Raw genomic sequence first — 20041 nt, forward strand, 5'->3', positions numbered from 1 at the left:
TCTTTCCATCTGCTCTTGGACTCAGCACGAGATGGTTTTGTAGGACTCAAGGATAAGTGTTGAGCATTCCTGCCATGCTTCCCAGGGACTTTTGTATGTGATCAGATGCCTTTGGGGTTTTGAGATTTGCTTGATGAACAGTAACTCTGGCCTTGGTGCAAGAAACACCCTTCAGTCCTTAACCTGAGGACTCGTCAAGGAGGAATGTTGACATGATTGACAAGAGGGAGGAATAGAGCAGAGAGGTGACAGGCTAGGTCTATTGGCTGTGTAGGAGGGACAAGACAAGATGGCCCCAATCCTTGCTGCTGTCTGGGAAGCTGTCCTTACTGAAGACAGACGGGGAGATCACTACCTCTAACAGTCTTCGGCTAAGGCTTGAGTTGGTAACACACCTGCAAGGAGCATCTTGCTTTCTCGGTTTTCCTGCCTGTCTCTCCCTCGTGCTGATGAAGTTCCTTTGATCCTCTGCAGGACTTTGACATTGACATTGTGGCCGTAGTGAATGACACAGTTGGGACCATGATGACCTGTGGCTATGATGATCAGAACTGTGAGATTGGTCTCATTGTGGGTGAGTGAGCCCCTGGTGTGAAGGTGGTGCCAATCAGCGGGTGGCGATGGGCACTGAGAGCGAGGAAGGAATTCTTAGCCCTGGCGTTTTCTCCTACTTTGTAAAGATAATGGTGCAGCTACTATGAGCCAAGCCAGGACCTGTGCAGTTAAGCAGTGTAGTGTACTAGCTGCCTGGCCTGTTCCAGGAGGCTGCAGTGAGGAATCTCAGCCCCTGGGCAGACAAACAGCAGTGAGGAGGGAGGTGAGTAGGAGCCGATCGTGTGTGTAGGCAGTGGACGAACAGTTCCTTCCTTTGACCAGGTACTGGCAGTAATGCCTGCTACATGGAGGAGATGCGTCACATTGACATGGTAGAGGGGGACGAGGGACGGATGTGCATCAACATGGAGTGGGGGGCCTTCGGGGACGATGGAACACTCAATGACATCCGCACCGAGTTTGACCGAGAAATCGACATGGGCTCACTGAACCCTGGGAAGCAGCTGTAAGTGGGGCCTTCCTGTGGGTGGGTATGGGTAGGGTGTGGGGCTGAGGTGGGAACCGCCACAAGGAAGGGCTGTTGTTTCCGTGCTTTTGCGTTGTCCCCAAAGGGTTGTGGTGGCACACACCAGTTGTGGGGATGCTCAAGATCATAATTCACCAGATAAAAACACACTGCTGCCCTTCAGGATGGTCACTTTTTTGTCTTGGGTTCTTTCCAAGACCGAATCTTGATGAGCAAGAGTCCTACCTCAGCCCCCCCCCCCCCCACCATGTGCTGGGATCAGAGGTGTGCTGAGCAGAAAGGTCATTTTGGAAGGTCACATTCCAAGTACTTGCTTTTGCCTGTAGACAGTGAGCTCTTAGAAAAGGCACAGTGACTATGACATGAAGTCCTTTAAAGGCCTTTAAAGGCACTGTCTGTGGCCTTCGGCCCATCACTGCTGGGGAACAAGACTGCAGCACCTGCTTTATTTGACGAGGAGAACTGAACCCAGGCAAATACTCCACCAACCGGGCTACATCCCTGACCTCGATTTGGTTTTGTTTGAGACGTGGTCTCTTACTGTTTTAGTCCTTGGCTGTCTATGTGGACCCAAACTGGCTACAAATTCACAAACCCACCCACTTGCTCTGCTTCTTAAGGGATTAAGGGTGTGTGCTGCCTGGTGTTGGCTCTTCTTCTTCTTCTTCTTCTTCTTCTTCTTCTTCTTCTTCTTCTTCTTCTTCTTCTTCTTCTTCTTCTTCTTCTTCTTCTTCTTCNCCTCCTCCTCCTCCTCCTCCTCCTCCTCCTCCTCCTCCTCCTCCTCCTCCTCCTCCTTCTTCTTCTTCTTCTTCTTCTTCTTCTTCTTCTTCTTTTTTCTTCTCAGAGTGCCAGGTCTTTCAGCCTTCATTTGTACTAGGCCTCTGGTTCAGCTGTGTCCTGGGGAAATCAATCGGAGGCTCAGCATTTAGATCCTGAGTTCTTTATGCTCCAGTTTGAGCTTTGTTACTTTTGACTTTTTTTTAAAAGTCTGTATAAGATGTGTTAATTTTGTTTTATATGTGAGTGTTTTGCCTCTGTGTGTGTATTGTACCACATTCATACTTGGTGACTGGAGGAAATCAGAAGAGGGCATTGGATCCCCTGGAACTGGAGTTACCACCATGTGGGTGCTGGGAATCGAATCTGGGTCCTCTGCAGAACAAGCAGCCGGGGCTCTTAACTGCTGAGCCGTTTCTTCAGCCCTGCTTTTGACTCTTACACAACCTTATTTTGCTGTTAAATTTGCTAAACTTCTGTTGAAAATCTTGAAACAGGGTTGGCTGCAGCAAGGGCTAATAGGTGGTTGCAAAACCGTTTTGAGCAATGTACCATCTCTGTGGTCTTCTTGGTGCTGTGTTTGAGAAAAACTGTTAGTTCTGACCTCTATCTGGAAAGGAAGCCCAGAAAGCCCAGCTCTATGAACCGGAGCAGAGGTGGCTAGCCTTTAAGTCACAGGCTTCTCTCCATGATGAAATGGCAGTCTGTACACTTGAACTCTTAGGAATTTCTGGATGTGTCTGTTGTGGGTGCTGAGAGGTTTATTCGCTGAAAAGCCACTAACTCGGTGCCTGCTTACATTCTTGGGGCACACCCTCGTCACTGTGAGGAGCTGTGTCTTCAGAAGTGCCCACAGATAAAGTGACTGTCAGCTGGGGTGGCCCTAAGCCATGCTGGACAACGTCATGTTGTGAAGAGCATTGATGGGGGAGTGGTACCCTATCGGTTGACAGTGTGATGTAGACATTTGAACTTTATAGTGTTGAATTGAGGTCAGGCTGCTACTCAGGCTGGGGCCCGTGTTGGAGCTTTGGGTTTTTCATTTTTGAGACAGTCTCATGCAGCCCAAGCTGGCTTTGAACTCACTATCTGGAATGATTTTTTTTTAAGATTGATTTTTATTTCATGTGCATGAGTGATTTTTTTTGCATTTATTAACCACACTGTATGCCTGCCCACGTGCCTATGCTGAGGAAGCCAGAAGAGAGAGTGCTGGAGCCCCTGAAACTAGAATTACATGCAGTTATGGGTGCTGGGAATCTAGCTTAGATTTTCACCAAGAGCAGTACCCACTGTTGACCATAGAATTGTTTCTCTACCCCTATTTTTTTTTCCTTTTTGAGACAGGGTGTCACTATGTAGCCTAGGCTAGCCTGAAACTTCGATGCCTTTGCCTCAGTCTCCCAAATGCTTAGTTGTTTGGTGTCTGAAGCCAAGCTGCCAGCTCTCCTTTTGCTTTATCCTGCTTTAGCAAGTCACATCTTGCTGCTTGAGAACCTGGCTTTCAACTTCTGCTAAATATCACTCTATGTCACGCCCCTGCTGGGGTATGGCCCCTCCTAGTTAGTACACATTCTGCTTCCTCTCTGAGACGTCAATGGGCTTTCTTTACCAAAAAGATAATCCTCGAGGCTTGGTTTCTTCTGTCCCGTGATTCTAGGATCCTAGGCTAAAAACAATCACTAAGGGAAACAGTGACACCTAGTGGTCAGAAGCCAAATTACTGGACTCGATTCCGGAGCTGATTACTCCTGTTGTCACGCCTTCCTTTGTCTCTTGGACCCCAGAAGCTCTCAGGCTTCACCCCCAGATTCTTCAGCTCTCGATTTGCCCTGGAGCTTTGCCCCAACCTCTGCCCTGGCTATTATCACCCATTTTCTTGAGAGTCCACAAACTTCGGAAGGCAGTGTCTGTAGATGAGCGGGAAGATCTGTACCTAGATCTAATTAGAGCTGCTTCAGTTTTCTGTTGGGGCTCTATATAAGGCTAGTTTTTTTTTTAAATTGTTACTATTATTTTTTTTTCTTGAGACAACATCTCACCAGGCTGGGTTGAAACTTGCTGCATACCCTACAGTGACCTCAAAACATAGCAGTCCTGTCTCAGCCCCTCAGTGTGACCAGTGTGAGCCACCATGACTGGCTTTAAGGTTTTGTTTTAAAAAGAGCATTTTCCTGCATGGTGTAGTGCAGTGCACCTGTAATCCTAGTACTTAGAAGGTTAAGGGATGAGGATTGCCTGGGTTCGAGGCCAGCCTGGAGGCCCTGTCTCAGAAAAGCAAAGCAGTAGCAGCAGAAACTGTACCACCAACAAAAGCATTTTTTTGTTGTTGTTTGTTTTGTTGTGGGGTGGAGTAATAGTAATACTTTTGTTGTTGCTCTGTTTTGGACTTTTGAGATGGGGTCTCCTGTAGCCTAGTGTGGCCTTGAACTTCTGGCCCTCCTATCTCCATCTCCCAAGTGCTGCCGTTACTGGTATGACCGCCATGCCTAGCTCTGAGTTGGACTTTAAATAATCACTCTCTGGGATTCTGTTCCAGAATATTCCATAATCCCTATGTTTCTTTGGGATGCTTAATGAACCCACTCACTTTTATGGATGATTGGCCAGTCCTGTATCTTATGTCTCTTACAGAACCGCTGTGTTCTGTAAGTCTAAGTGAATCTTCAATCGCCGACATTTAAAGTACGCTGAGGTCTCATGTCTGCAGGCCTCAGGAGGAGGCATGGCGTCCGTCCGTTACTGGACCGTCACTGGTCTGTCTCTGCAGGTTTGAGAAGATGATCAGCGGGATGTACATGGGGGAACTGGTCAGACTCATCCTGGTGAAGATGGCTAAGGAAGAGCTGTTGTTCCAGGGGAAGCTCAGCCCGGAACTCCTTACCACTGGCTCCTTCGAGACCAAAGATGTATCAGATATTGAAGAGTAAGCTGCTGGGACCTCTGCCTCTCTGCTCACCCAGTCTTTGTGATTTGGGTGGGAACTGGGGTGGAGGGGGAATGAGGGGATTGGCTTTGAGATCTGGGTGTGTCTATGTGTGTCTGTGTGTGCCATAGGTCAGACTTTGTATGTTCTACAGGCTGCCTATCTTTAAGAGAGATTTTTCTCCCTGGCCTAGATTTACCAAGTAGACTAGGCTGATTGGCCAGGGAGCCCCCAAGGTCTCCCCCATCCCCCCCTCCTCGGTGCTGCGATCAAACACACGTCATATCATGTGTGTCTTTACATGACTTTTACATGAATTGTGGTGATTCAACTCGGGTCCTCATACTTACAAAGCAAGCATTTTACCCTCTGAGTGTCCCCCCAGGCAGGCCTTTAAGGTCTGAAGTAGGATCACAGGGGGTCCATACAGGTGTCTTGGGTGGCCCTATGACTTCATTTACTCGTCTCTGCTCCTGCTAATTTGAGAATGACACTACCAAGGTGACTCAGGATGCTAGGAACAGTTGGTCTCTAAGTGTCCGGACTAGGGATGCTACTCTGGGCGTGATGTTGGAGGAAAGATTCTGTGCTGACCCCAGTTTTACAACAGGAAAAAAGTGGTCTTTGGATGCGACTCTGTTTTCTTTTCTGCTGCGAGGACACATTCCGACCGAAGGCCACTTGGAGAGGAAAGGGGTGGTTTGGCTTATACTTCCGGGTCGCAGTCAGCACCGAGGGAAGTCAGTTGGAACTTGAAATAGAAACACTGCTGGCTCAACTGGCTTCCCTTTTCAGCCCAGCACCATCTGCCTGAGAACGGACCACCCACAGTGGGCTGAGCCCTCCAGCAACTGACAATCAAGACAGTCCCCTACAGGGCTGGAGAGATGGCTCAGAGGTTAAGAGAACTGACTGTTGTTTCAGAGGTCCTGAGTTCAATTCCCAGCAACCACATGAGGACTCACACCCATCTATAATGAGATCTGATGCATAATAAATAAATTAAAAAAAAAAAAAGACAGTCCCCTAAGATGTGTCCACAGGCCAACTGATCTAGGCAGTTCCTCCATTGAGGCTAACTAGGACAGATTCCCATAGATACCCGTACCCACTCATAGCTTGGCAGAGATGGGAGTAAGGACATCCTGGTTTTTCTTTATCATTTATAACAATACCACAGATTTTAACTCTACTCTTCTATGCTTGAGATTTCTATGTGACTGAAGGGACATGATGGAGAGAGAGGGTTTTTGTGCCAAAGCAGGGCAGCGAAGTAGTTCAATGGACTTTGCTAATAAGGACCCTTGGAGTAATTCTGCCCACTCTTTGTAAGCCCAGAGCAGGATGAAGGCCTGTGTTATAGAGGCACGCGCCCACTCGAGTCTCCTTGACCCTACTATTGCTGTTCTAGAGAGCGACAGGTGGGCAGCACACTGAACTCTTGCACTCAGAGGTGGCTGGCAGCTGGCCCCCCATTCATCTGCATCGAGAGTTACAGAGCAGGAACCCGCACACTCGCTCACTAGCATGTGCAGCAGCAAAAACAGGGTCTTGTCTTTATAAGGCACACGTAGAGGAGCTACTAGTTTTGTCCTGTGTGTATGTAGGGGGGAGTGGGGGCTCTGGGAGAGGAGCCTTGGAATTGCCGTTTTGGGCTCTACTCCCTACTGCTGAAGGAGTCAGCCCTCCCTCCCCCGCCAGCCCACAGCCCCTCCCACTGGTCACATCGAGTTAGACACCCTATCTCACACCCTATTATCTGTTTCCTAGTGATAAGGATGGACTACAGAAGGCCTACCAGATCCTGGTGCGTCTGGGTCTGAGTCCATTGCAGGAGGACTGCGTGGCCACACAACGAATCTGCCAGATTGTGTCCACGCGCTCGGCCAGCCTGTGCGCAGCCACCCTGGCTGCGGTACTGTGGCGCATCAAAGAGAACAAGGGCGAGGAGCGACTTCGATCCACCATCGGTGTTGATGGCTCTGTCTACAAGAAACACCCCCAGTGAGTAAGCAGTCTGGGCGTGGGAGCAATGGAGCCCGCTGGAGACTCCAGGAGCCAGCGCTGTGTTCCCTAGTGGACACTATCGGTCTGGGAGGGGAGGATTTCTGAAGGCAGCAGGTGATTTGCCCTCTGTCCAGAGCTTTTGGCTGCTGAGTCCTTGGCTTGTCTCTTCCTCCACTCTCTGGTTTTTGCTGTTTTGAGATAGGCTGTCGTGTAGCTCTAGACTGGCCTCAATATGTGACCATGGACGAGCTTAAATTTCTGATCCTCTTTTCTCTACCTCCCAAGTTCTCAGATTACAGCTTGTGCCAGCTTTATGTAGTGTCGGGCTGAGTGCTCCGTGCGTTGTAGGCGAGCGCGTAGCCAGCTAGACATCATCCCCAGCTGCCTCCACCTTTTGGTTTTGTTTTTTCAAGACAAGGTTTCTCTTTAGCTTTGGAGCCTGTCCTGGAACTCGCTCTGTCTATAGACCAGGCTGGCCTTGACCTCACTGAGATCCTCCTGAATCCACCTGTTCCTGTCGGGTATTCCCTGGGCATTGGATAAAATGAGATGAACCAGGAGCAGGCAGCAACAGAAACACTTGACTCTAGTAGATTGCCCTAGCAGAGGATGGCTCCATCTGCTGAGCAGAGGGGCTGTGACGTGTTCCATGAGAAAGAGCAGGTCTCATGTGACTGCATAGAGGAGGCAGTAGCTTTAGAAGAACCAGCTAGGGCAGTCCCGATTGCATCCCGGCTCTTATACAGTAAGATGGAAGAATGGAGAGAGGGGACATGGACACAGGGCCACTGGCTCGGGGCAGAGGCAGAAGCTCCTCTGCAACCGTTTGTACCACTGTAACCATGGACACCTGTCTCTTACTCTGTGTGCCGCTGCAGTTTTGCCAAGCGTCTTCACAAAGCAGTGAGGAGGCTGGTGCCCGACTGTGACGTTCGCTTCCTCCGGTCTGAGGATGGCAGCGGCAAAGGGGCGGCTATGGTGACAGCGGTGGCCTACCGGCTGGCTGACCAACACCGTGCCCGCCAGAAGACCCTGGAGGCTCTGAAGCTGAGCCGCGAGCAGCTGCTGGAGATCAAAAGGAGGATGAAGGTGGAAATGGAGCAAGGTCTGAGCAAGGACACACATGCGGTAGCCCCTGTGAAGATGCTGCCTACTTACGTGTGCGCCACCCCGGATGGTACAGGTACACAGCACGGGTGCCCTCAGCTAGCCTGGTGGGGTTTGTTCTGCCGACATTCATCATGGACCTTTTAAAAAAGATTTATGTAAAGTTTCATGTCTGTCAGTACGCATAAGCTGGTTGAATCCACGGGAGGGTGTCCAATCCTCTGGAGGTGGGGTTACAGGCAGCTGTGATGTGGGTACTAGAGAATGAACTCGTGAACTGCAAGAAAAATATCTGCTCTGAAATTATCTCTCGGGCCCCATTTGTTTGGCTTTTTGGCATGGGTCTCGTGTAGCTTGATGTGACCTGAATAATTGTTCTAGGATTATTGGTGTAGCCAGCACTTGGACCAATTTTGTTAAAAATCTGCTGTTTGGCAGAAAACTGCAGCTGAGAGAAGTTAAGAACCTTGCTCAGGGTCATACAATCAGACAGTGTCAGTGACATTCAGACCTAGGGATCTGGAGTCAAGAGTCAGCTCTCAAACACTGTGTTAATTGGGGTCTATTTGTATTTCCTACCTGGCCCCACAAAAACTCTCTGATCCATGGTGGTCTTTCATAGTTGGCATAGGCTCCAGGGGAAGAAACTAAGGTTTGTCACTGGTCACCTCCTAGTGATGTGGCCTTGTCCCATTCAATCATATCTCCAAGACCATCAATATGGGGGAACGAAATGGGTTGGGTTGCCTCGGGGTCGTATGGCCCAAGATTGACTTTAAACTCACAGTATAGCTGAGGCTGGCCTTGAATGCCTGATCCTCCTGCCTCTACGTCCCCAATGCTGGGATTGCAGGCTTGCCACACTGCCTGACCTCAGTTTCCTTTGAAAGAGTCCCTCGGCTGTTTCTTCTCTCTTCCAGAATCATACCCTCTGTAGCATTTGTCTTGGCTCAGATGTTACATCTGACAATTTTAAGCATACTGTATTGGCATACCTGATGTTCTAAAGAACTGACTTCTGGGGTCAAATCAGGTAGGACCATTCGGATCTGGTCCTGAGGCTCTTCCTTCCTTAACTGCTAGGTGGCGCTCACGCTCCGTCTTTCCTAACAAAGGGCAGGTGTGTAAACTCTGACTCTCTGTCAACCACAACTCATTACCACCCTGGGTTGATTTTCCAGAGAAAGGAGACTTTCTGGCCTTGGATCTTGGAGGAACAAATTTCCGGGTCCTGCTGGTGCGCGTGCGGAACGGGAAGCGGAAGGGCGTGGAGATGCATAACAAGATCTACTCAATCCCTCAGGATGTCATGCATGGCACTGGGGAAGAGGTGAGGCTTGGGATGGGAGAGAAAAGGAGGTGACATACCATGGAGGAGGGGAGGTCATGAGCTTCTGGGAGGATCCAGTGGACTTCCCAACTTCAACGACACACCCCCCGCCCCGCACCTTTTCCCCCTGGCTTGGGGAAGGCTCAAGGGTTCAGGGCCCTGGCAGAGTGGCTCCTCAGGTGATGCCTGAGCTTGCAATTCTCCTGGGTCGAATGTTTGGGGGCATCCCCCTCTGGCCCGGGTCCTTCCCTCAATGCCCGTTCTTCCTGCAGCTCTTTGACCACATCGTCCAGTGCATCGCGGACTTCCTTGAGTACATGGGCATGAAAGGCGTGTCTCTGCCTCTGGGCTTCACCTTCTCCTTCCCGTGCCAACAGAACAGCCTGGACCAGGTAGCGCTGCCTTCCGGGAGGGCTGTCATGTGGGCTTTAATTTACAGCAGGGAGAGTTGCTCTTTGAAGAGGGAAAGAGGGTATGAGTGACCTTGGTTGGGGACCTCAGTGGAAACTCGTATTTTAAAATTTAATTTATTTGTGTGTGTGTTGGGGTGCCACCTGTGTGTTCAGGCAGGGGTATCAACCTTGTTTTTGAGAAAAGGTCTCTCTAATGAGAGTCATGAGAGCCTGGAGCTTACTAATTTTGCAAGGCTGTCTAGACACCAAGCCCTAGAGATTCTGCAGTGTCCACCTTCCCAGGTTTTTACGTGGGTACTGGATATCAAACTCAGGTCCTCGTGCACCCAGGTAGACACTACCTTTTCATGCCAACGCATGTGCAATCTTTGTGCATTTATCGGGGAAGCTGACGCTGTTGACTGTTCCTGTCAGGACTGTAACATCTTAGATACTTGCTGAATTTTCCTGTCTGTTTCTGTGAGGCCTGTGTATTAAGTCTAGAACTAAATAAAGAGTACACTAAGCAGGAGCCAGCTGTGGCCATTGGCTCTGATGACATCACCTTTTGGATGATGCTTCAGTAGACATTAAGGAGACACGGAGACCCAGAGGTCTCTGGCCACAGGTATTTACCACTGACTTTGGGCAAGTCTCCCTGGCTGTTGAAGCCCAGTGCTGTCTTATTGTAATGACCACCTGAAATGAGGTTATAAACACATTTGCCAGAGGCACAAAACTCACCGGTAGGGTAGAGGAGACAAACACGCCATTGTCTGTGTGGGGGTGAAGCCAGGCCTTCACGGGGCTGTTTGGTTCTGAATCTCTTGGGATCTGATCACAGGATGACACATCCAGGTTTATTAAAAATACACAAGTGATGGGCACGTCCATGAGCGAGGCTTGGAGACACCGTGCGTGTGGGTGGCCGTGGTTCCAGCCTTTTGGGAAAGGGATTTGAGGGTGCTGGTTGGTGCTGGCGGCTACAGTATCAAGAGCAATAGGGAACCAATCTTTCTCCCACATGCAAAGCCAATGGGTATCTGCTCAGATGGCCCACACACAATGAAGGGCACATTAAAGAGGCTCTAAGGGGCTGGGAGATGGCTCAGACGCTACAGTACTTTCCTTGTAAGAATGAGGATCTGAGTTCAGATCTCCAGCACCCATATAGAAGCTGGGTACAATAATGGGCCTGTCACCCCAGCCATGGGGAAGCAGAGCCAGGCAGATCCGGGCACTCCTTGACCAGCCAATCTAACTGAATTAGTGAGTTCTAGGTTTAATGACAAGTCCCTGAAAACAATAAGGTGGACAGCAAAGGGGGAAGATGTCAAATATCGGCCCCCGGCCTCCACACGCCTGCCACCTGCATAGCTTTGTGCACACAGACATGAACAGAAGCACTCATCCCCTTCCTCCCCGACCCAGTTCTTTCTTTGTCTAAGTCTGTACAGACTCTGGTGGCTTCTCTCCCTATGCTGTTCCCCAGCTCACTGTTCAATAAGTCTGAAAACTAAGACATACACACAAGCGGTGGTGAGAATTAAATGTACCTTAAATACAAGCGCAAGATCATTTGTGGGTAAACTGTTTGCAAAGTGGGGCTCCAGGAATGACCAGTATCCCTTTCTGATGTCCCCCTTTGTGTGCCTGTGCATTATTTATTTGTTTGTTTGTTTTCTTCCAGAGCATCCTCCTCAAATGGACAAAAGGCTTCAAGGCATCTGGCTGTGAGGGCGAGGATGTGGTCACATTGCTGAAGGAAGCGATTCACCGGCGAGAGGTGGGAGCCATAGTACAAGTCCCAATGCATCGGTACCCCCGTAGGAGACATAGTGCAGATCCTGATGTGTTGGTCCCCCAGTGCCCAAGGTGGCCGCTGTATTCAGAGTCAGGGCAATATCACATGCTATTACTTTGTTGGAGGGAAATTAACTTCATCACTCAGCAGTGGTTGATTAACTACTGGGCGTGGGGACTCAGGACTGACCACAACAGTCTACTCTAAACAGAAGCCCGTGATCCAGTGGCAGGTGCTGCTGGAAGGCTTTGAGGAAAAGTGAAATTGAATGGGGAGAGCAGAGAGGAGTGAGCAGATAAGTGGCTGTGTGTGTGTGTGTGCGCGTGCGTGTGTGTCTGTCTGTCTGTCTTAAAGTGCCTAAGCAGAGGATATTGGAATTTGTGAACTAGACAGACATCTGCTTCTGCCATCAGGAGTTTGACCTGGATGTAGTTGCTGTCGTGAATGACACAGTTGGGACCATGATGACCTGTGGCTATGAAGACCCTCACTGTGAAGTTGGCCTCATCGTTGGTAAGGACACCAATTCTCCTTCCCGAATGGGGATGCATGGCCTCGGGTGGATGAGAGACTGGTGCTGAGGGAGCACTGGTGCCCTCTGATTGACAGGCACTGGAAGCAATGCCTGCTACATGGAAGAGATGCGCAATGTGGAGCTGGTGGACGGAGAGGAGGGACGGATGTGCGTCAACATGGAGTGGGGGGCCTTTGGGGACAACGGCTGCCTGGATGACTTCCGCACAGAGTTTGATGTTGCTGTGGATGAGCTCTCTCTCAACCCTGGCAGGCAGAGGTAAGCACTCACCTGTGCTGGGAAGGTACATCCTGAATGAAACCTCGGATGGCTGGGCTCTCTCCACCACAGCATTTCCCCTGCCCCAGACACTTATTCTCTTGAGGACCTTAGTGGGTTTCTCCTTCAAAGAGCTTTTTAAACACACCAATAAGGTCAGGGAGAGTGCACTGGAGGCTAGGTCTGAGACTAAGGAAAGCCCGTGGGAACTGGCAGCTCATAGCTCCCAGGGTGAAGAAGTGGTGTTGGCGTGGCTTTGACAGGAAGGAAGCCTTTCTCTGGCTACTCAGCATCTAGTGCCTCTATTGCCAGAATGGACGAGCATCCTCAGTGTTACAGAGCCTCATGCAGTGTGGAGGCTTAGAGCTGAGCTGAGACCTAAGGTCTGCCACCCTTCCCACTAGGAAAATGCCATCTACAGTGTCACCAGACTGAATTAGTCAAAGATCTTGGCCCTTTAGACAACACTTTGCAAACGATTGGTCTAAATTAGAGGGCCCAGACTAAAATACCTCTGCAAGCCAGGCAAGCACCATTCATGAAGGAAGCAGGCTACACAATGAGGTAGGACAGCAATAGTATCGTCACTGACCCTTGGGCTTTAGCTTTTTAAAAAGGCATTGTGCTTAGTCATAGTCATGGCTGTCTCCAAAAGTGTGTGTTGACACCTGTTATTTGAGGTCCAAGGCAAAGCAAGTAAGTTGTCCAATGGAATTAGGGATGAAGACTCAGCCATCTTCCCCCGATCCTGAAAGTGGTATTGGGTTTGTGAGTGTGTCTCTTCCTAAGGACTCAGGTGGTGAGTTTTGGTGAATGTTTGAAAAGATTCCTGGATGTTGCTCACACGACACAGGAGCGGTTCTTTTCCCGCAAGAGGAGTGTGCCAGCTCCCTTCTTTCTTTTTTGCCTGGACACATTTGCCCCCTTCTGACTTCTGTGGGCACTGTCACACTGCAGGTTCGAGAAGATGATCAGCGGCATGTACTTGGGCGAGATCGTGCGCAACATCCTCATCGATTTCACTAAGAGAGGGTTGCTCTTCCGCGGCCGCATCTCAGAGCGCCTCAAGACCAGGGGAATCTTTGAGACCAAGTTCCTGTCTCAGATCGAGAGGTAAGGATGGGGACTTGGGAAGAAGGTAGGGCCATGTGCTCATTTTTCCCCTCATGAATGGACAGGCTCACAAGTTTCCCCAGCTCTTGTGAGGTCAGGATGTGGCTCACATTGGTCTGCTTACAGTGAATGACCCCTTCTTTACTGACACTTCCCCAAAGAACCATGCTGGACATGGAAAAAGGCAATGGAAAGTGGTATTGCTGAGTTTAAACTGAATATCAGGGCTAGTCTGCTTGGAGGATGTGAGTTTCCTTTGTCTTTAGTGTAGTTTGGTTTTGGTCTTCTTGAGGTAGATCTTACTATGTAACCACGGTTGCCATTGCACTTGGTGGCAATCCTCCTGCTTCAGCATCCTGAAAGCTGGGATGGCAGGCCAGCACACCTGTGAGCATCAGTTTTGTGGTAGCCATGTTCTGCCTTGGGTGCCAGATAGAACGAGGGCCGTTTGTTCGTAGCTCTGTCACCTGTGGGAAGAACGAGCGGATGAGCACTGCTCAAGAGCCAGATAACGCCGCCCCCACCCCACCTCCCTCCCCAGAACCTGCCTGGGCACACCTGACCATCCATTGTCTCCCTTGCACGCAGCGACTGCCTGGCCCTGCTGCAGGTCCGCGCCATCCTGCGCCACCTAGGGCTGGAGAGCACCTGCGACGACAGCATCATCGTGAAGGAGGTGTGCACCGTGGTCGCCCGGCGTGCGGCTCAGCTTTGCGGCGCAGGCATGGCTGCTGTGGTGGACAAGATAAGAGAAAACCGAGGGCTGGACAGCCTCAAAGTGACAGTGGGTGTAGACGGGACTCTCTACAAGCTCCATCCCCAGTGAGTACCCGCCCTGGAGGCCTTCCCTGTCCTCCCTTCCTGATGCACTTCTGTCCTTGACTTCTCTCAGCCACTCCAAAGAGTGTATGGTGCTTAGTTTGGAGATTAATGGTTATGGCCCCTTTGCTGGCTTGGGAGTCTTTGTGCAGTTGTGGTTTGATCATTTTCAAGGCTGGACAGCAGCTTTTTGGTTTTTTGAGGCAGAGACTTGTGTCAACCACATTGGCCTTGACCACATTATGTAGCTGAGGCTGGCCTCGAAATCCTAACCCTCTGACTTCCACCTCACAAGGTGGGATGGCAGGTGTACACCAGCACACCTGACTGCAGTGGGGGGCAGGGATCATGTTTCCCAGTGTTCTCTGTCGTTTAATCGTTCTGACATTTTAGCTGTTGTGAACAGTGCTGCTGGCAATACCCTGGTTGCCTCATTCTACAATTCCAGCAAGATTTTCCCTGTGATCCAGGGATTATCACACTGTACCACTCGGGGCTTGTGTTACTAAAGGTTTTGGAGGCGCACAGCCATGCCTACATCTATGTACTGACAGTGGCTTTATTCATGCTCAGATGCCACATACCCACAACACTGAAGCATGTATGTGCATGTGTCTATATAGGGGTACATACACAGGGTTAGGTGCTGGAGACGGATTGATTCCCTGGAACTGGAGCTCTAGGCAGTGGTGAGCAGCCTGACATGCTGCCAATTACATTTGTCTCTTGAAAGAACAGTAGATGAATAGATGCTCTAACCTCAGCCATCTCTCCAACCTGTAATTGACCCTGTAATTATTTGTATATGGGTAAAGGTGGGGAGTGTTGGGAAACTGTGTACTTGGGTACCATGCCTACAGAAGCCAGAAGATGACATTGGAGCTGGTGTCACGTGGGTGCTGGGAACTGAATCTTGGCCCTGCAAGAGTTGTGTGCACCGCTCATGCCGAGCCAGCCGCTCCAGCTGTTTTTAAAGCTGGTCTCTTGTATTCCAGACCCGCCTCTAACTTTCTATGGAGCCAAGGGTAACTTTGAGCTTTTGATTCTCTTGCCTCTGCTTCCTGTTTGCTGGGATTACAGACAAGTGCTACCACGCTCAATTGATGCTGGGGATAAAACCCAAGGGCCTTATATCGCTAGGCAAGCATCATCAACTGAGCTGCATCCCAGGACTAGCTGATTTATTTTGAAAAAAAGTTCACCAGCCTCTCAAGACATTTGTGCCAAACTTGAACCTTCCACTCTCTTGACTGGCCACTCTGTAAGACTAGGACGTGGCCCTCGAGACTCCCTTTTCCGGCACCCAGTAACCAGTCAGTGTTTGCTGTCCTGTTTCTCATCTTCATTCCTCTTTCCAGCTTCCTTGGAGGACACAAACCCGTCACATCCCTTCTTTCTCTCTTTCCAGCTTTGCCAAAGTCATGCATGAGACCGTGAGAGATCTGGCTCCGAAATGCGATGTGTCTTTCCTGGAGTCCGAGGACGGCAGTGGGAAGGGAGCAGCTCTTATCACTGCAGTGGCCTGCCGCATCCGGGAGGCGGGGCAGAGGTAGAGTCGGAGACCAGACGGGACTTCTCTGCTGCGCGGCTGCTTCCTGCTTTAAGTTATGAGGATGGATGGACCCCCCTGTCATTTCCTGCACAGAGAGGACCCTGTGAGACTGAGACTTTGTCTCTGTATATTCACTGTAGAGTTTGACACCCGATCCTTGGCCTTCCTGAGAATCAGAAGTATGGAATTGTTCACGGTTGCTCCTGTTACCTCCTGAGATCATTTCTCTCCCTGTTCTACTTCCGGTACAATCCTATGGGATGGAGGTAGTCTTAAAGACATGGCTGCCTCATCTTGGATGTGAATGTGACATTTGTAGGTGGACAGCATCTCACCAAAAGGATGTTTGCTTCTTTTCTCAGAGGCAGACGTTGGGAGGGAGGCGAAGTAGAGGGACATCCCCCCATGATGGCCTTATGGCTGACCCTCTTCAACTCAACCATAAGCATTTCCCTGTTGGTTCTAACATTTGCTGTCCTGGAATAGAGAAACCAAACCAAAGCCAAGAGTTGACACCTCCTCCAAGTGTTTGTGGCTTTACCTCACATGGCTGAATGCATCATCCACGAAAAACAGACCTTGGCTGGGGGTGACTTTTGGTAGCTTTTTAAGTTTTTCCCCCCTGCAGAAGTGGAAACACTGTTTTATTTTGTTTGTTTCTTAATTTATGTTTGAAATTTATTTAGTTTGTGAAACAGGTCCTCTCCCTCATTGTGTAATGGTTAATTGTAAGTAATGTATTTATATGTTCCTTTGTTCTGTACATAGCTGGCCAGGGTCTCGTGACTTGGCCTCATTAGTAAATCCGTGTACTTCAGAATATGAGGTGGAGACACTGACTGGCTCCTAGAAACACCTCATTCACCCGCGGGCAGAGGAGAGATGTGGTGGGCAGACTGCAGAGTACCAGCCTTTTCCTGCAGTCTGAGGAGCGTGTGCAGGGCAGGGATGGAGACTGAGGCTGGCCCCTGGATGGAGGAAACGGCAGCAGCCGGCTGCTCTGTCTGCTTTTCTGAGTGATATCGCCTGGGAAGTTAGCTAAAGGAAACCGAAGGACTTGTTCAAATACTCACTGCTTAGCAATCTCCATCTGTAGGTCAGTCAGTGTTTTAAAACGGTTTAGCAAGCTAAAGAAAGCCACCAAAAAAAAAAAAGTCCTTAAAGTTCTATCTGATTGTCATAACAAACCAAATGAAGCAATGAAACAACCAAAAACCTCAGGGATGCTGTGGGGTATTTGTACCTTTGCCCTCTGCTGTCCGTCTGCCTCCTGAGACTGAGCCGCACTGAGGGGCTGACTCGCTTTTTTATACATGGTATTTATTTCAGACTGTTGGAGGAGGAGGTCTCAAGCCCTGTCCTCTGCTCTGACTCCAAAAGTTCACTTCTGCTCTAAAAATACTAGATTGACCACCACCGTTAAACCCGGCTATGACCTACTAAAGAGGGGCCAGCCTTGTCGTGCTAATGAGCAGGGTGCAGGGGTCAAAACAGAGAGACGGAGAGAAACTGAGAAACTCACTGCTGGTACACCCAGCGCATTTCTCAGTCGTGCAGAGCAAAGCCCGGTCCTCCTGAGATTGTACCAGGCTGGCACTGCCGGTGGGGTGTGGCACCCTCACTCCCCCATCTGATCCAGACCATTGAAAGCCAAAGCCACCTATAGACGTGGGAACCACTAGAGGGCAGCCACGGAGTGCAGACGGATCTTGACGACACTTTTGAATCTTAAATTTTACACTGTCAGATCGGGCCCCATCTCTGAGAGAGGACACTTTGTAGGTGGAGACGGGCGTGTGTGTGGCTAGCTTTTGAGGAGGTGTTGGCTTTCACTCCAGAGCAGGAGGCAGTGTGCTGTGTTCTTGGCACGAGGCTGGCTGCTCCCAGCCCTGGGCTGACAGCCCTCCGCTAATGCTGCTTTGTGTGATGTTCAGTAACTTTTGGCTCATCTCAAATCCCTGGGCACTCAGTCTGGTGGAATGTGTTGTCACCATGTACAGTAGAGAACTAGTCGAATTAACCATGTGATGTTAACTATTATTAATAAATTTTAACTTTTTTTTCAAAATATTTAGTGTGTGATTGGATCTTAAAAATGAGCACTTTAGAGTGCCGTCCTTTGGGGCAAGTTAGCACTGCCCGTCGTCACTGATGGGATCAGTAAATACATTTGGAGTACGATGTTATCTTTCAGTATCCACGGAGATGGGTTCTGGAATACCAAAGCCTGTAGGAGGTCGGACACCGTGTTACCTTTCTATCGCTGTGATAAACACTACGAACGAACGGGCAGCAGGAACCCGATGCTAAAAGCAGAAGCTGAAGCTCAAGTAGGAGGCAGAAAGGACGGACTAGAAATGGTGTCAGTCCTTAACGTCTCGAAACCTGCCCCCAGTGACACTTCCTCCAACAAGGCCACAGCTCCTAAACCACTCCAAACTGCGCCACTAAATAGGGAACCAGTATTGAAATGCCTGGGATTATGGGGCACATCTCATCCAAAAACATCACAAATCGCTATATAAAACAAGTCATATTAGCCTGTAACTTAACATCCCTCCTCCGGCTCCGGGTGCCTCAGACTGCCGAGAGGTGCTGGGTCAATGGTTCCTACACTGGGCTTCAGAGACTACACACAGTAAAAATCTATACATATTGGGGGCAAATTTAGTTTCTTTCAATTTCAAATATATACATAATTTTAAGTGCCCCAGCACTTGAACCCAGGGCCAACCAAGCAACCCTGTCACTAAGTTACATCTCGTGTTTTCCTCCCAAGCCCTCTTTGAGGTAGGGTCTTCTGTAGCCCAGGCTGACCTTTAGCTTCCCAAGTGCTGGGAGGACAGACGTGTGCCACCATCCCTGGCCCCAGTCTTTTTATACTTGAGACTTGGTCCTAGCTAAGTTGCTCAGTGTAACCTTTAACCTTAACTCCCTCTAGCCCAAGCAGGATTTGGGTCTTGCAGTCTCAGCCTCTGAGTAGGAGCATTTATAGATTTCCTTAGTTTTTTGAGACGGTCTCACTGTGTACCCCAGGACGACCTGCACCTTGCTGTGCCTGGGTGGTAATGAACCTGTGGCAATCGTCCTGCATATCCATCCGGAACTGGGGGACAGGTGTGAGCCGCGGTAAGCACCTTGACTAGAGAGAGGTGACAGCGGAGGAGCTGAGCAATGGGGAGAGGGGAGACTGGATCCAGGTGGTATGTGCGTGTAATCCCAGGGTTGGGGAGGCAGACACCGGTGGATCCCTGGAGTTCCCTGCTCAGCAAGGCCAGCTTACTCAGCAAGTCCCAGGCCGCTGAGAGACCCTGTCTCAGAAAACAAGGCAGACAGCTGAGGAAAGGCAGCTAAGATCACCTCTCTCTCTCTCTCTCTCTCTCTCTCTCTCTCTCTCTCTCTCTCTCTCTCTCTCTCTTTCTCTCTCTCTCTCTCTGTGTGTGTGTGTGTGTATGTGTGTGTGTGGTTTTTCTAGCCTTTACATTTCTGAAAACATTGCCGTAATATAGTTAGCTATAGTGCGAATTCTAATTGAATAATAAAGACCCGGAGTCAGATATTAGGGGGTGAAAGCTGAAAGATTAGAATGACAAAGGAGAAAACCAGTCACTTCTTACCCTGCCAACTCCTCAGCCTGAAAAGATTGAGCTCCTGTCTCCTCCCGCCTTAATCTTCTCTCCACCCAACCATACCACTTCCTGTCTCCACTTCTCAAGTGCTGGGAGAGAGCCCAAGTGCGTTCTATTTCTCTTGAGAGTGGTTAAATCTCACAAAGCACAGTGTGGCCTTGAACTCCTGATCTTCCTGCTTCCACCTCCCAAGTGTGTCTCCCCCACACACACACACTGCCTGGCCTCTGATTAAGTAGTGGCTAGCTCCGCCCACTGATCCTCAGGCAAGTTTTATTTGTTACAACATAAATCAAATATCACCACAGTTGACAAGATAGTCCAGTGGATGGGAGAGCTTGATGTGGAGCTGGAGAGATGGCACAGTGGTCAAGGGCACCTGCTGCTCTTCCAGAGGTCCTGAGTTCAAGTCCCAGCAACCACATGGCATCTAACAACCACTCATAATGGGATCTGATGTCTCTTCTGGTGTGAAGACCTACATGCAGGCAGAGCACTCATTTATAAATAAATCTTTTTTGAAAAGAGAGCTTCATATGCACGCCTGGAGCCCACCATAGAAGAGAACTGATTCTCACAGTGTCCTCGGATCTACACAGACACACACACACACACACAAATGCGGGAGGAGGGGACATTTGTATCCTACACAAAATCTGAGGTGGGATGATGGAGTTACATTATGCACACTTGGGTCCTGTTTTCCCTTCC

General features: G+C 49.7%; 1 protein-coding gene across 1 annotated transcript in view; it reads left to right on the forward strand.

Moving 5' to 3' along the window:
- Nucleotides 1-17771, forward strand: part of Hk2 (hexokinase 2) — a 49946-nt gene extending 32175 nt beyond the window's left edge. The window contains exons 6-18 of the mRNA XM_050164954.1: nucleotides 475-574; nucleotides 877-1060; nucleotides 4629-4784; nucleotides 6555-6788; nucleotides 7670-7974; nucleotides 9080-9228; nucleotides 9501-9620; nucleotides 11311-11406; nucleotides 11838-11937; nucleotides 12034-12217; nucleotides 13175-13330; nucleotides 13919-14152; nucleotides 15558-17771. Coding sequence (XP_050020911.1) covers nucleotides 475-574; nucleotides 877-1060; nucleotides 4629-4784; nucleotides 6555-6788; nucleotides 7670-7974; nucleotides 9080-9228; nucleotides 9501-9620; nucleotides 11311-11406; nucleotides 11838-11937; nucleotides 12034-12217; nucleotides 13175-13330; nucleotides 13919-14152; nucleotides 15558-15702 — 2163 coding nt within the window. The 3' untranslated portion in view covers nucleotides 15703-17771. The remainder of the gene's footprint in view (nucleotides 1-474; nucleotides 575-876; nucleotides 1061-4628; nucleotides 4785-6554; nucleotides 6789-7669; nucleotides 7975-9079; nucleotides 9229-9500; nucleotides 9621-11310; nucleotides 11407-11837; nucleotides 11938-12033; nucleotides 12218-13174; nucleotides 13331-13918; nucleotides 14153-15557) is intronic.
- Nucleotides 17772-20041: the final 2270 nt, after the last annotated feature.

The sequence above is a fragment of the Alexandromys fortis genome, unplaced genomic scaffold (assembly GCF_014885135.2).
Source record: "Alexandromys fortis isolate MF-2015 unplaced genomic scaffold, M_Fortis_MF-2015_v1.1 scaffold_138, whole genome shotgun sequence".
In the NCBI taxonomy this organism is placed as follows: Eukaryota; Metazoa; Chordata; class Mammalia; order Rodentia; family Cricetidae; genus Alexandromys; species Alexandromys fortis.